The 14729-nt window shown below is 40.6% G+C and overlaps 1 protein-coding gene across 4 annotated transcripts in view; it reads left to right on the forward strand.

Moving 5' to 3' along the window:
* The window catches only part of LOC146382087 (uncharacterized), a 50359-nt gene extending 35983 nt beyond the window's left edge, over positions 1–14376 (forward strand). For all 4 annotated transcript variants that reach the window (XM_084938376.1, XM_084938373.1, XM_084938374.1 and 1 more), the window contains 14 exons: positions 94–331; positions 415–598; positions 3251–3377; positions 3568–3648; positions 4537–4722; positions 4813–5075; positions 5254–5402; positions 6115–6199; positions 7380–7494; positions 8737–8868; positions 8956–9204; positions 13201–13342; positions 13451–13607; positions 13686–14376. In XM_084938376.1, coding sequence (XP_084794502.1) covers positions 94–331; positions 415–598; positions 3251–3377; positions 3568–3648; positions 4537–4722; positions 4813–5075; positions 5254–5402; positions 6115–6199; positions 7380–7494; positions 8737–8868; positions 8956–9204; positions 13201–13342; positions 13451–13607; positions 13686–14099 — 2522 coding nt within the window. In that variant the 3' untranslated portion in view covers positions 14100–14376. The remainder of the gene's footprint in view (positions 1–93; positions 332–414; positions 599–3250; positions 3378–3567; positions 3649–4536; positions 4723–4812; positions 5076–5253; positions 5403–6114; positions 6200–7379; positions 7495–8736; positions 8869–8955; positions 9205–13200; positions 13343–13450; positions 13608–13685) is intronic.
* The last annotated feature ends 353 nt before the right edge of the window (positions 14377–14729 follow it).

Genomic DNA, 14729 nt, shown 5'->3' on the forward strand with positions numbered 1-14729 from the left:
ATGTGTCTTTTACGGTGGAGATTACTTTTGTCCATTGCTATTCTTGTTGGTTGTCCTGTAAAGGAGTCTGTAACTGTGTTCCTGCTCTTGTAGGGATGAGAGAAACAGTCTCAGTGGATGTTCTGATTAACTATCTGAAGGAGTGGTGCGTCAAACCAGAGGAAGATGTCCAGGAGCAGAGGCTCCCTGAGGATGAGTCAGAAAGGGGAACTTTCACTTCCACAGTTCAGCACATCCACCACGTCTACACCTACCTGCAACAAAACTGTTCTCAGGGCAGCCTGACGGAGCTCTTCCAGCATACACCTGCTGTGTTTATAGAGTACAAAAGGTACATTATCACCATTTTCAGCATACCTTTTCAGATTATTCTCAAAGTACCTGAAAACCACAAGCAGTACTTTGTTTCCTCAGGCAAGGTGATGACTGGTGCACTGGACGGTTCTACCACCTGAAAGAGGTGTGCTGGAGCGACCCAACAAACATGTTCCAGCGCTACAAAGAGCTCACACGTAGACCAGACAGCCCTGTCCAGGAGCCCAAAGTCCTGTTTCCTTTCTATCACCGTCTGGAAGACATGAAAGACTTCTTCGTCAGGGTAAGCTGCCCTACTAAAGAAGAAAAGAAACATATAAGGTTTCTTTTTGTTTTCTTTTTTTTCCCTTTGATGTCACTGTCAGCTTTTCAGCTTTACTTTCAATCAGTAAAAGCACTGAATCAATACATGAGAATAATGCAGATTTGCTTCTGTTAAGCTAACAAGAAAGCAGGTTTTATTCAGCACCGTGAGATCAGTGTGAAGACAGATTGTGTAGCCATGCTCTGAGTTAGTTCTGAGGATACTTAATCATATTTTGGTATGGATTCAATGCTTTAGCCATTTTTCAAAAAACAAAGCTCACATCATTTTTTTTCCCTAAAAGTGTAAAATATGACCTACTGATTATCTACAGAGAGGTTGTTTACTTCCCATCAGTCTGGGAGTCCACTGGTGTACTTAGCATTTGGGGTCAACCAGGTTTCCTGGTATAACTAAGATATAATAGCAGATAACTGGTAGTGTTTTCTCAACAACAATCATTGTATACAAACTCAGATTAATTTTAAAAAGCCATTTAAAGTCTTGAACTTTGTTACTGTTCTTGTGCCAAAATGTGCTGTAGTTCACCTAGAGCAGGGGTCGGCAACCTGCGGCTCTTTAGTCCTTATACTGCGGCTCCGCGTGGTTTGGGAAAATAAATTAGAAGTATTTAGCTGAAGTGTATTTTATTTATGTTAGTTCTTTTTTTAACTTGTAGTTCTAAATTGGAAGATTATTGTGATATTGAAATATAAAAATAAAATTATATTCTATTATTTTTTCATCGCTCCAAATAAGCGTCACACTCGCGGAAGCTGGTGTACCCGCCGAAACGCCGTGCGTTTATCGAGACTTTCAACCCCAGGTAGGCCAATTATGGATCTTCAGATCCACATTATGTCAGCAGCTGTTCTCCACCGTGAACTATGTTAAAAACAAACACCGCTCACGCCTCATACATGACAGCTTACAGTCCTGCATAAAGATGAAAGTGACTTCGTACAGCCCCGATTTGCAGACGCTTTGCGCAGAGGTTCAGGAGCAGAAGTCCCATTGTAAACATACCACGGCAGACCCGACGATGTTTGCATGAACATTCTTTTCAGCATCTCTTTATTGACCCCTTTTCACACACGGTTGCTGTACGCATACAGCCGGCTGTAGCGAGGTGTGATTGCTGGTGCCGCTCAGGTGCGTCCGCGCTGCAGACCACGCCCCACCACACACATTAACCAGGTAAAATACATATTTAGGCAGAATTTTGCAAATATCTATTTTTCATTTTTTAGCAGCATAGAGCTTTTTTTCCAATTATTTTTTAAAAGTCAGATCAAGGCTCCAAAAGCCCAAAGGCGATATAAGGGTGGCGGCTCACAACAGTTTTTGTTTGCTACATGGATCATTTTAGTTCAGCTTTTTGTTATATTTCTTTAAGAGTTCAAAATGTGTTAATTACATAAATAAAATGTTATTTTCTCTGTAGCACTTCATGGATTTCATAAGCAACACACCTTAGTTGTTCACACAAAGCATAAAGGTAAAAAACAATATATACAGTGTTATCTTCATTTTAGATGTTAAAAAGTATTTGCGGCTCCCAGTGTTTTCTTTTGCGTGGAAACCGGGTCCAAATGGCTCTTTGGGTGTTAAAGGTTGCTGACCCCTGACCTAGAGGGTAGTCATGGTTGTATTGTGTTTGATGCGTGAAATCAATATGGCAAATTCTTTAAAGTATTTTGCCATACTGTGATCTCTCTAATACAGAAAGATGGTTTACTATAACCAGAAAGCATAAAAAATGGGAATTATATTTAGTGGAACTAAATTAATTGTTTTAATGCCTTTCATCAAAAAAAGAAACCTTTTCCCCCCATTTTTACTTTTTTGGGCTAGAGAGCCATTGGATTTTTATTTTTAAGTACTGCCTATAAAATTTCAGAGTGGGAATTTTCATCACAGTTGTCTGCTTTATTGTATCTGCTTTCATGTTTGGTTTTTTTAGACATAAGTTGTAACGGTCGCCGTTTTCTTTGTGAGTATTTATTACACGGCGTGCTGCGGGGAAAAGCCTGTTCTAACGTTTGAGTCTAAGGTTTATTTTTTAGCACCTGACGGCTCTTTTTTTTTTGCTTCTGATCCGTAAATACTCGGCATACTCTTGATGATTCAGTTTATTTTGAAAAGTCTCAACAGGATCTTGAGCTTTATTGTGAAAGGTTTATGTGGAAAATAAACAAGCGGACACGCGATGGTTTTACCGTTGTTGTTGCTAACGACAACGCATAAAGACAGGCGCTTGTCCACCATGTGGTTATATTAAATATAAGAGAAAGAGAGAACTTTAAGAAATTAATATAGCCACTACAGTGACCATCAAAACGATGAAAAAATATTGCCGCAAACAGTTTATTTTGCGACACCACGAAACAAACGATAGCGTAAAATGAAACGATAGACGTTTTTATATCGTCATCTGATATATATCGTTATATCGAACAGCCCTACCTCCAACCAGCCACAGCAGATGCCTGCCCCTCCCTGAGCCTGGTTCTGATGAAGGTTTTTTCCTGTTAAAAGAAGAATTGAAGCCCAACTGGTGCCAATGTTAAAACCAAACCATACCATACTAATTATACTCTTTGTGTCTGCATTTCTTTCTCTCATGCATAGCTGCTGAATGTGGAAAAAATCCCCAAGATGAACCAGTATGTTGGCTTGTTGGAACTGATCTGTTCCTCCTGTCCCATACCAACTGCCGAAGTGCTACAGGATGTCTCGATACTCTATGCCAGACTTGGTAAGAACATTTAGATTGCCTTTCTTTCATTGACTCATACATTTGTTTACTGTTGATGTCCCATCTGCCTGCAGCTCATTATTTCCTGCTCAATAGTCTCTCCATTGACTAGCTTAATTTGATACTTGATCCTTCCTCTGTTTTTCTTTACATAAAATATTTTAATGCAATGTCGTATTTGTTTTGACAGCTACTAAGTCCAAAATGTCCGGAGACCAGGAAAAAATTCCTCAGTCCAAACTTAATCAAAGTTACTGCTCCACTTTGAAAGGTGAGTCATGTATCTATTCCAAAAACAACGCACCTTCCATTACCTGTTCACACAGAATTTCTGTTGGAAATCCAGCATTATCTGCCATTTGTCAGTGTGCCGCATGCTTTAAATGCAGCTGGGATGAATTTGTTGCTGCAGCATTTTGAACTTGGGACTGAAGACAGTCAGACTGCACTGTCTGGAGTGGGAATGTTTATATTTTTTACATTTAGCAATACTCTTGTAGTACCTGTGGAAAAATATTTATTCAGATGATAAACTTAAAACAATATAAATACTCGGCAGATCCTTTGTGCAGAAAGCCGAATGTAAGCATCAGGTGAAAGATGTGACGCAAAGATATTGTGTGAGGTAAAAGACATGGGTGTATGCTAGTGTTCTTAAAATGATGGAAAGTTGTTATGGCAGTTTGGATCACCAGTATGGTCAGCAGTTACAACAGCATGTGTCAAAGTTAATTAAGCAGTCAATTAAAGTAAAAACCTTGGTGCAGATTGCTGCAACTTGCATCATAAATCATTAAAATATGAGCACACAGAGAACCAACTTAACAGTCAACATCGGGCAGTTCTTTCTACTTTTGTATCTATATGATGCTGACCGCAGATATGTTTTATATGGTCAGCACAGAAGTCCCGCCCACCTGCCATTGAAAATAGTTTTTTGCAGGGGCAGCCAAAAGACGGTTGGCTTCAAATAAGTGGAAGGGAGATGAAATGCTAAATCAAAATCTGCATTTAGTGTAAACCCCTTACAACCAATCCACAGTTTTTGTAGTACAATGAGAAAAAAAGTCATGCTAAATGTCTACAGCTTATTCTATGTGTACCTTTGCTGTTTATGTGTTACGTGTCTGATTTATATGGTTGTGTGCATGTCTGATAGGGATGGTGTCTGATAAGAAGGTCTTCCCTACTAAGAATAACAACTGGGTGAGTCTGGCACATAAGCCTATGATCAGTGACAGCAAAGAGCTGGAGAAGATCTTCAAACCTCATAAGCAGGTGCGTCTGCTCAACCTGCCCCCACCAGAGAAGAAGACGGCGCTCAAGAACAAGACAGGAAACTCTGGTATGGTGCTTTTACATTTTTTTACATTTTTATTGTTTGTGTTAGAATATACTGTGATTGATACTTTTATGATTTTTTTTCTCTTAATAGACGCGGCAGATCGAACTGCATTCCGTGAGGAAGACAGACAACTGTTTCTGGAGATCTGTGGTATTCATCAGCTCTCTGAATGTGTCAAGAGTGAGCCTCTGACTGAGAACCTGAGGCCCTGTCCGTCCATGCAGAGCCTGGTGCGCTGGATTGTTCCCTACGTTCAGAAGTTTCTCTATCACCATGACGAACTGAATGAAGTCTATTCAGAGCTGACTGAACAAAACATAGCAGGAAAAATCAAGCACCTCTACTTTGCACAGGTAAGAGGATAAATCTGAAGGAATTTTCAACCCTAATTTGTCTTATTTTTTCCTCTTAAGAGTCTTCTTGTAAGTGTAAGGAGAATACATCCACAACACCTAAAGCTCTGAAAGGAAGAAAGCATGAAAACAAAGACAACAAATATGCACTCTTTTGTTTCTGTCTGATTATTCACAGGTGGGCAAGCTATACATTCGCCACCAGCTGGATGTAGCTGACGATGAGGACCCTGTGATTGAGTTGGTGGATGTCATCTGTCTGCTGAAGGATAAAAAAGAGCTTTACATCCAGAAAGATAATCTCTCAGCTGATCTGGACATCTGCAGGTTTGTGTGTGATGGACGGTCTCAGAAATTAGTTTCTCCATCTAAATGATTCTTAAATGTCTTAATCATGTCTTAATCAGTGATGTTTTTCAACCTTCACTAAGTCAGGAAAAGTTCAAGAAAGTCTTGTAGAACAGTTCAGTGTTAAATTTTGGTGTCCAACTATTTTTCTATGAACTCCACAGAACTCTATTTTATTTTCCTTCGTTTTGCAGTTTTATGTGTAGTCATTAGAAAAATATTGAATTGAATTTGGAGGGAAACACAGAGTAGAACCTCATCATTATATGCATTACTATAGCATATGTGTGTTCAGAACATGTAAACAGCTATTAAAGAAATACTAATATCAACAGAAACTATTAAGTTCTGCAAGCTCTGGCACTGAAGTTCTAGCCATTTTCCCCAGAGTGTTTCTCATTGAGATATAAGTGAATTAATAAACCCTTTTATTATCAGATTATTTCTACAATTAATTTTTAATATGGCATCGAGCCTTAGCTGTCAGTTGAGATCCATGCATCCACATGATTTTATTAATATGATGAAGACTCATATTGATCTTTGCTGAATTTCAGAAGTCCTTCCCTCACATGCATTTAAGTCTCATATAGAGAATATATCCTGAGTAAGCTGTTCATAGACTTACCCTGTACATGCTTTGGCATTTGTCTTACAGTAGCTTGCAATGCTGTATGTGTGTGTGTTTCAGGGAGGTGGTGAAATTGTTTTGCACAGAGAGCAGCCACCAAAAGGAGCTGACACATTTCCTTTCTGGCCTGATAACCTCGCGCAGTGTAAGTGATATATAATTCCTTCCAGCATCGATCACTAATCCACAACCAGTGAAAAGAGTCTTTAGTCATTTGCACTTTTTCATCCTGCCACTTGCACAAACTCACCACATAGCTGACCGTAGCGCCGGGTAACGGCCGTTTCCCTGGAGAGCAGTTGCATTTGCATTATTTGCCGACTCATAGAGCAGTGCAGCAGCAAAAGATGCTCAGATCTGGCCTCAGCTTTGATCCTGCTCCACTGATCATTCTCTTCTGGTTTTCCAGTAGAACAGAGCTGCATTATATAATCAGTTTTGACATCTGGTTTGATTTAGGTTCCATTTTGGGATTTTCCAAAGTCAATAAAATGAAATTCTTCAGTGTCTGATTAAAGGCTTTAATGATATGATTCTGTAGCGTAACATCCCTTTACACTGCAGTCAGACAGATATGAGAGGCTTAGGGGAAATCTGGCTCCCAACTTATTATATTCACTTATTACTTAGAGTATCCCAGGAAGTTGATGACTAGAAGTTCGTGTTAATTAGGACATCAGAGTTTTACTGAGAATGTCTGTCGTTGCCACTGTTGGCAAGAGAATCTGAAAATAGAGACCTCAGATCTAGTCAGCACTGATCTTATTATGTAGTGATTTTATAAGGAAGAACAGGGAGAATCAGACAGATGATGAATGAATCAGACCTCTGTGTTCCTCCTAAATAACTCAAATGCAAGTCCCACAGGTCTTCCAGTGTGAATAAAATAATGAAATGCAGTTAGTTTTGTTCTTTGATACAAAACAAATGCTATATTCTATCCAGGCAACAATAAACATGAAGCATGCGGACGTGCCAAAACTGCAGTTCCTTCCATTTGAGGCAGGCTCCTAAGGCTTTGTCTGTACATTGCACCTGGTACAGTTTGCGGATGCAGCTTGTTAGCTATGTTAGTTAGCTGTAGCAGTTACCTTAGCACTCCTGTGTCTCATCTGATTATGGTCATTTCTGGATGTAAAAAAAAAAGAACATGGCAGCAGGCAAAATGTAAATGTTTTAGTTTTAAAATACAAAGTCCACAAACCACTGGTGATATCATGTTGCTACGTCCATCTTTTTTATACAGTCTGTGAACCTTGCCTAATATTATGTGTATGCTGTGTATACTATAATAACTACAATAACTCTAATAAATACATATGCAGGACCCAAGAGCCCTGAAGAGATTCTTGGCCAAAGAGGAAATCAGAGAGCTGCCCAGTGAGGAGGAACTGTGGGAGGTCCCAGAGCCTCACAAACCAGACATTCCCCCTGAAAGAGGTACAGAAGACACATGGTGGAAAAAACACACACACAGCCATCCTGTCTCACATGAAATGTTGGATTTACATAAATATCAGAACATATCGGTCAGTCAGGAATACAGTGACCCCCTAGGCCACAGAGGTAGTAACCTTTTGGAAAAACAGCGTAACCGATAGGTTATCGTTATGTTGATGGAATTTGATCGAACAGAATACTAAAGGTGAAAGTTGAAAAGTCAAAGCTTCCACTTGTTTCCATTAATTTATCCACCATAACAGACACATTAACTCTCAAAGTGCAATAGGTTTGATTAAGATAACAGTTTAATTGAACGTAGCATTGCTTGATGTCATTGCGATGGCTCAGGTTACACTCTTCTACACCTCTAATTGGCTATTTTCACACACACCATGCGATTTAAGCTGTTGTAACCTGGCCACACCTGCTGCACATCTGCAAGCTGCTTTGCAACCCAGCACCACTCCAATGTTTTTCTTTCATTTTGGCTTGTCTGCATGGGTCAAACTTTTCATTAACACCTGCTCTCCCACAACAGAGCCATAGTGCCAAAAATATATATCGGTAAATAAGGCTCTTTGTTACTCTATAGTGCTCCTCACTGATTTACTTACCTTTGTGAAATTGCAGAATGTTTGAAAAACAGCCTGAAAAATCCATGTGTTCAGCCCAGTGTTGATGTGCATGAGAATCACAGTTTGATGCAGAATATCAGCTCAGTGCTACAACTGCAACACGAGCTGAATCCTAAAACTCACTGCTGCTTCCTCTCACGCTTCCATCTGCAGTTCCTCCAATTCTCTCTGTGACACTTGCCCCCATTTCCATTATCATTTCATAATATTCAAAGTGTTTTTCTTCGCAGTCTCAGCCTCACACAAACACTCTCCTTCGGCACGCACACACACACAGTGCACATAACTGGTGTGTTTCTCGCATATGCTAATTCGAGTTTGTTCACTCTTGTGTGTGGTGACATAAAAGAGCAGCTGTTGCCAGGGCTCAAAGAGCAAGAGGAGCAGATCCCATACTGCAGCAGAGAGCACACACATACACACACATACACACACATTTTACAAGGATTAATATGATCAAAGACTTTTTCATTACACATTTTGCTTTCATGGCACAACAGCTCTGAGACAGGCTCATACTGGGTATGATTGGTGTTTTATTTAAGGTTTCATTTCAATGTTTCCTTTATATTCTTTGGATTTAACTGAAACTATTATCCTCCAGTGCTGTCAAGGAGTTTCTCCTCCACCAGCTCCACAGTCGAGCCATCTCACCCTGGACAAGAGGACGGGGAACAGACGCTGGTCTGCTGGCCTCCTCGAGCACCAATACACAGCACAGGAGGCAGTCGAGCTGGTACTTAAAGCAGGTGTTAAGAGTAAAGAAAAATTTGTTTATATTAGCGGTATAAAAAATGCATGTTTCATTTGTCACATTTGTCAGGAGGTCAGGAAGATAGCAAAGTGGTGGAGGCTGTCATGAAGATGTGGCCTCCTCCAGCTGGACCAAAAGAACAAGGCCTGGAGAAGGAAGTCGCACCCAGAGGAAGCAGCCACGAGGGAAACCATCCACCCAGAGGCAACAGCAGCACCAACAGACCTGCAGACCAACCCAGCCTTCAGAGGCTTCCCAGTCATCCAGAGCAAGCTAACACTGCTGCTGCTGCAAACACCAACACCCCACCACCGCCAGGTTTGACATTCAAGATCCTTAAAAACACAGATATTCGGTTCGGTTTTATTTATATAGCACCAAATCACAACAAATCACATCAAGGTGCTTTGTATTGTAAGGTAAAGATCGTACAATAATACAAAGAAAACCCCAGCAATCAAACAACCCCCTGTGAGAAAGCACATGGTGACAGTGGGAAGGAAAAACTCCCCTTTAATTCAATTCAATTCAATTCAATTTTATTTATATAGCGCCAAATCACAACAAAAGTCGCCTCAAGGCGCTTCATAGATACAGAGAAAAACCCAACAATCATATGACCCCCTATGAGCAAGCACTTTGGCGACAGTGGGAAGGAAAAACTCCCTTTTAACAGGAAGAAACCTCCGGCAGAACCAGGCTCAGGGAGGGGCGGCCATCTGCTGCGACCGGTTGGGGTGAGAGAAGGAAGACAGGATAAAAGACATGCTGTGGAAGAGAGACAGAGGTTAATAACAGATATGATTCAATGCAGAGAGGTCTATTAATACATAGTGAGCGAGAAAGGTGACTGGAAAGGAAAAACTCAATGCATCATGGGAATCCCCCGGCAGCCTACGTCTATTGCAGCATAACTAAGGGAGGATTCAGGGTCACCTGGTCCAGCCCTAACTATATGCTTTAGCAAAAAGGAAAGTTTTAAGCCTAATCTTAAAAGTAGAGATAGTTTCTGTCTCCCGAATCCAAACTGGAAGCTGGTTCCACAGAAGAGGGGCCTGAAAACTGAAGGCTCTGCCTCCCATTCTACTTTTAAATACTCTAGGAACAACAAGTAGGCCTGCAGAGCGAGAGCGAAGTGCTCTAATAGGGTGATATGGTACTACAAGGTCATTAAGATAAGATGGGGCCTGATTATTTAAGACCTTGTATGTGAGGAGCAGGATTTTGAATTCAATTCTGGATTTAACAGGAAGCCAATGAAGGGAAGCCAAAACAGGAGAAATATGCTCTCTCCTTCTAGTCCCTGTCAGTACTCTTGCTGCAGCATTTTGGATTAGCTGAAGGCTTTTCAGTGAGTTTTTTGGACATCCTGATAATAATGAATTACAGTAGTCCAGCCTGGAAGTAATAAATGCATGAACTAGTTTTTCAGCGTCACTCTGAGACAGGATATTTCTAATTTTAGAGATGTTGCGCAAATGGAAGAAAGCAGTCTTACATATTTGTTTAATATGTGCGTTGAAGGACATGTCCTGGTCAAAAATGACTCCAAGGTTCCTCACAGCGTTACTGGAGGCCAAGGTAATGCCATCCAGAGTATGAATCTGGTTAGATACCATATTTCTAAGATTTTCAGGGCCGAGTACAATAACCTCAGTTTTATCTGAATTAAGAAGCAGAAAGTTAGCGGCCATCCAGGTCTTTATGTCTTTAAGACATTCCTGCAGTTTAACTAATTGGTGTGTGTTATCTGGCTTCATGGACAGATAGAGCTGGGTGTCATCGGCATAGCAGTGAAAATGTATGCTATGTCTTCTAATGATGCTGCCTAAGGGAAGCATGTATAATGTAAACAGAATTGGTCCTAGCACTGAACCCTGTGGAACTCCATAATTAACCTCAGTGGGTGAAGAGGACTCTCCATTTACATGCACAAATTGGAGTCTATTAGATAGATATGATACAAACCACTGCAGTGCAGTACCTGTAATACCTACAGCATGTTCTAATCGCTCTAATAGGATATTATGGTCAACAGTATCGAACGCTGCACTGAGGTCTAGCAGGACAAGCACAGAGATGAGTCCACTGTCAGAGGCCATAAGAAGATCATTTGTAACCTTCACTAAAGCTGTTTCTGTGCTGTGATGAGCTCTGAAACCTGACTGAAACTCTTCAAATAAACCATTCCTCTGCAGATGATCTGTTAGCTGTTTGACAACTACTCTTTCAAGGATGTTTGATATGAAAGGAAGGTTGGAGATTGGCCTATAATTAGCTAAGACTGCTGGGTCTAGAGATGGCTTTTTGAGTAAAGGTTTAACCACAGCCAGCTTGAAGGCCTGTGGTACATAGCCGATTATTAGAGATAGGTTGATCATATTTAAGATCGAAGAATTAATCAATGGCAGGACTTCTTTGAGCAGTTTTGTAGGAATGGGGTCTAAAAGACACGTTGATGGTTTGGAGGAAGTAATTATTGAAGTTAACTCAGAAAGATCAATTGGAGAAAAAGAGTCTAACTTAACATCAGTGGTACTAAGAGTAGCTGTAGATAATATTACATCTGTGGGATGATTACTGGTAATTTTTTCTCTAATGATAAAAATTTTATTTGTGAAGAAGTTCATGAAGTCATTACTAGTTAACGTTAAAGGGATGGTTGGCTCAACAGAGCTCTGACTCTTTGTCAGCCTGGCTACAGTGCTGAAGAGAAACCTGGGGTTGTTCTTATTTTCTTCAATCAGTGATGAATAGTAAGATGTTCTGGCTTTGCGGAGGGCTTTCTTATAAAGCAGCAAACTATTTCTCCAGGCTAAATGATGATCCTCTAAATTTGTGACACGCCATTTCCTCTCCAGATTACGAGTCATCTGCTTTAGGGTACGTGTTTGAGAATTATACCACGGAGTCAGGTACTTCTGATTAGAGACCTTAGTTTTCACTGGAGCTACAGTATCCAGAGTCGTACGTAGTGAGGAGGTGAAATTATTAACAAGATAATCAACCTCTGTTGGGGTAGCGTTCAGATAGCTGCTCTGCTCTGTGTTGGTACAGGGCATTGAAGATGATAACAGTGGGTGGATTATATTCTTAAACTTAGTTACAGCGCTTTCAGAAAGACATCTACTTTGATAAAGTCTCCTCTCCACCGCTGTGTAATCAATTATTGTAAATGTAAATGTTATCAGGAAATGATCAGACAGGAGAGGGTTTTCAGGAAACACTGTTAAATGTTCAGTTTCTATGCCATATGTTCCTTTAACGGGAAGAAACCCCCACTTGAATAATTAGATTCCTGCACCAGTTAACATTCTGATATCAGAGGTGACACTTCTCCATATTTATGCTGCAACAGAAAAAAAAAGAGTTATTAACCAGCCTAATCTAGTAAACTTTCAGGTGGTTTAGTGATTTCCCGCTGCAGGCAGGTTTGTGGGTTTCCAGTATAGCGAGGGTCTCTGGATGAGAGATAACAGCTTAGGACTTTTTTGTTTTTCAGTCAATAGCAATAAATGCAACTAAATTTTATAGAACGAAACTGAAGCCAAAAATAAACACACTTCTGTTTACTAGAATCTGACACACAAGTGAGTCAGATTTTCACAAAAAACAAACAAAAAAACATCACAGTTTTAAGATGGATTTGACTATTAGCAATTTATATTCAATTCAATTCAGTTTTATTTATACAGCACCAAATCACAACAACAGTCGTCTCAAGGTGCTTTATATTGTAAGGTAGACCCTTACACCATTAATACAGAGAAAAACCCAACAATCATATGAGCAAGCACTTTGGTGACAGTGGGAAGGAAAAACTCCCTTTTAACAGGAAGAAACCTCCATCTGCCGCGACTGGTTTGGGTGAGAGAAGGAAGACAGGAGATATATATGAAAATGATTTTCTTCTTCCTCTGCTCAGGCTGTTTGTGTTAGAAATGAACAAAGAATAAATCTGCGCAGCTTTAAGTGTTTTACCTTTGCAAAATGATATTTTCACCACAGGGCAGAATGGTAACACAGAACCGTCTTTCTCAGTTTGTGATAATCACAAGAAACTGAAAATACTTACAGAGAGGGAGAGACAGGTAGATTAAAAGATCGTCCACAATAAGATAGTTTTATTGTCTTAATCAGCTGCATCTTGCATTATCAGTTAAGATGTTGATTTTAGCTTGTTAGTGAGCAAAGACACAACACTACAAACAGAAAGTTCTTGTGTAATTCTGCGTTGTGTCATTATTCCCAAACTGTTACAGCACATCCTGTAAAAACTAACGTTTTCCATTTGGTGTTGTCTGTCACCAACAGAGCGCCGTCAGCAGAGTGAGACCACTCGGTCTGACACAGCTGAAGGTGGAGAGAAAAGCCTTGCAGCTCCCAGACCTCCACCGAGTCCTCCATCTGAACCACCTGCTGAGACAGCCAGCAGCCAGCCCGTTCCAAACAGCCTGTAGGCTTCTTCTCCTCTTCCCAAATATGTAAAATATTCAGAAAATGTTGATTTTCACTCTTACTGAGTATGTATTTCTAATCCCTCTCCTTTGTCTCTCTCTGTCAGTGCTGTACCTGAGGCTGTGGTGCTTTCTAGTACTTTCCAGGGGACTGCAGCAGCTGCTGCAGAGATCCGTCCTCCTCTGAACCTGGACTTTCCTCACTGGAACAAAACCAAGGCCACACTTGAAGACATGGAGCTCACCTGCCAGAGACCCACCACCGTCAGTATACCAACTGCAAGCTTTGGTTTCCTAGTCGCTGGTTATCAAGTTTTTCTTAATAGCTCCTCTGTTTTGTAGGTGGTCTTATCAGAAGACGAGATAGATGTGGCAGCGATCGGCGAATGGGGGGAGCAGCTGGTCAACTCCTTCCTGTGCCACTGGAGAGACAGCAGCGACCCTGGACGACCCACGCACGTCATGTGGTGCAATCAGAGCGGGGAGACCGGTCAGCCATACGACTTTAAGCTCACCTTCGGATACACAGGAGAGCCTGAGGTGGTGTATGTGGAGGTGAAGTCGACTATAAAGAAAGAGAAGTCATTTATCCACATGTCTGCCAACGAGCTGGACTTTGCACTGAAGGAAAAGGAACGATACCACATATACAGAGTGTACAGCACTGGAGATGCTCAGAACGTACGCCTTTGTCGGATTCAGAACCTAGCGCAGCATCTCCACACCAAAGACTTAGCTCTTTATCTGTTTGTGTAGTTCCTTTTAAAATCTGTGGAGATATTTGCACAAGTTGCCTAAAATAATTTTGTGTAATTTTTAATGTTCGTAGTAAATGCACTGATTTGAGTCCTTTTAGCTGTATATTGTGCCGTTTATGTTTAATGTATTGCCTGCTTTTGAGCAAAAGATACATTTTGCTCCTTTTAATGTCAACTGTTTTCCATATTCAGTGAAGTTAAGCAATCTGCTAACCTTTTTTACTTTCTGTACCATTCCTTTATTCCTTTGAAATAATAAAAGTGTGTCTATTGAAGAGTTTCTTTTATTGAATTTCAAGGTACTTTATATGTTTACATGACGAGAAACCCATGATCCAATGTTTCCCTATAAGCAAACACTTGGTGACCGTGGGGAGGAAGAACTCCCTTTTAACAAGTGACCTCAAGTGGAAGATGAAGGACAAGAAAGGAGGATGCAAAGAGGAGCAGTGAGGCTATGAACACCAAAGAGGATTAAACAGAAACTACAGGAGAGAGAAGACAAACGTTAATGACTCACAGTAGTATATTATATGTTTGAGGAGGGGAAAGAGGCGAGTGAAGGGGTGCATCAGAATAAAACATTAATTTGTACAGCACTTTCCAATCAGTTACAATGTGCTTAAAA

The sequence above is a fragment of the Perissodus microlepis genome, chromosome 8, assembly GCF_051167445.1.
Source record: "Perissodus microlepis isolate ML-2025 ecotype Zambia chromosome 8, ASM5116744v1, whole genome shotgun sequence".
Classification (NCBI taxonomy): domain Eukaryota; kingdom Metazoa; phylum Chordata; class Actinopteri; order Cichliformes; family Cichlidae; genus Perissodus; species Perissodus microlepis.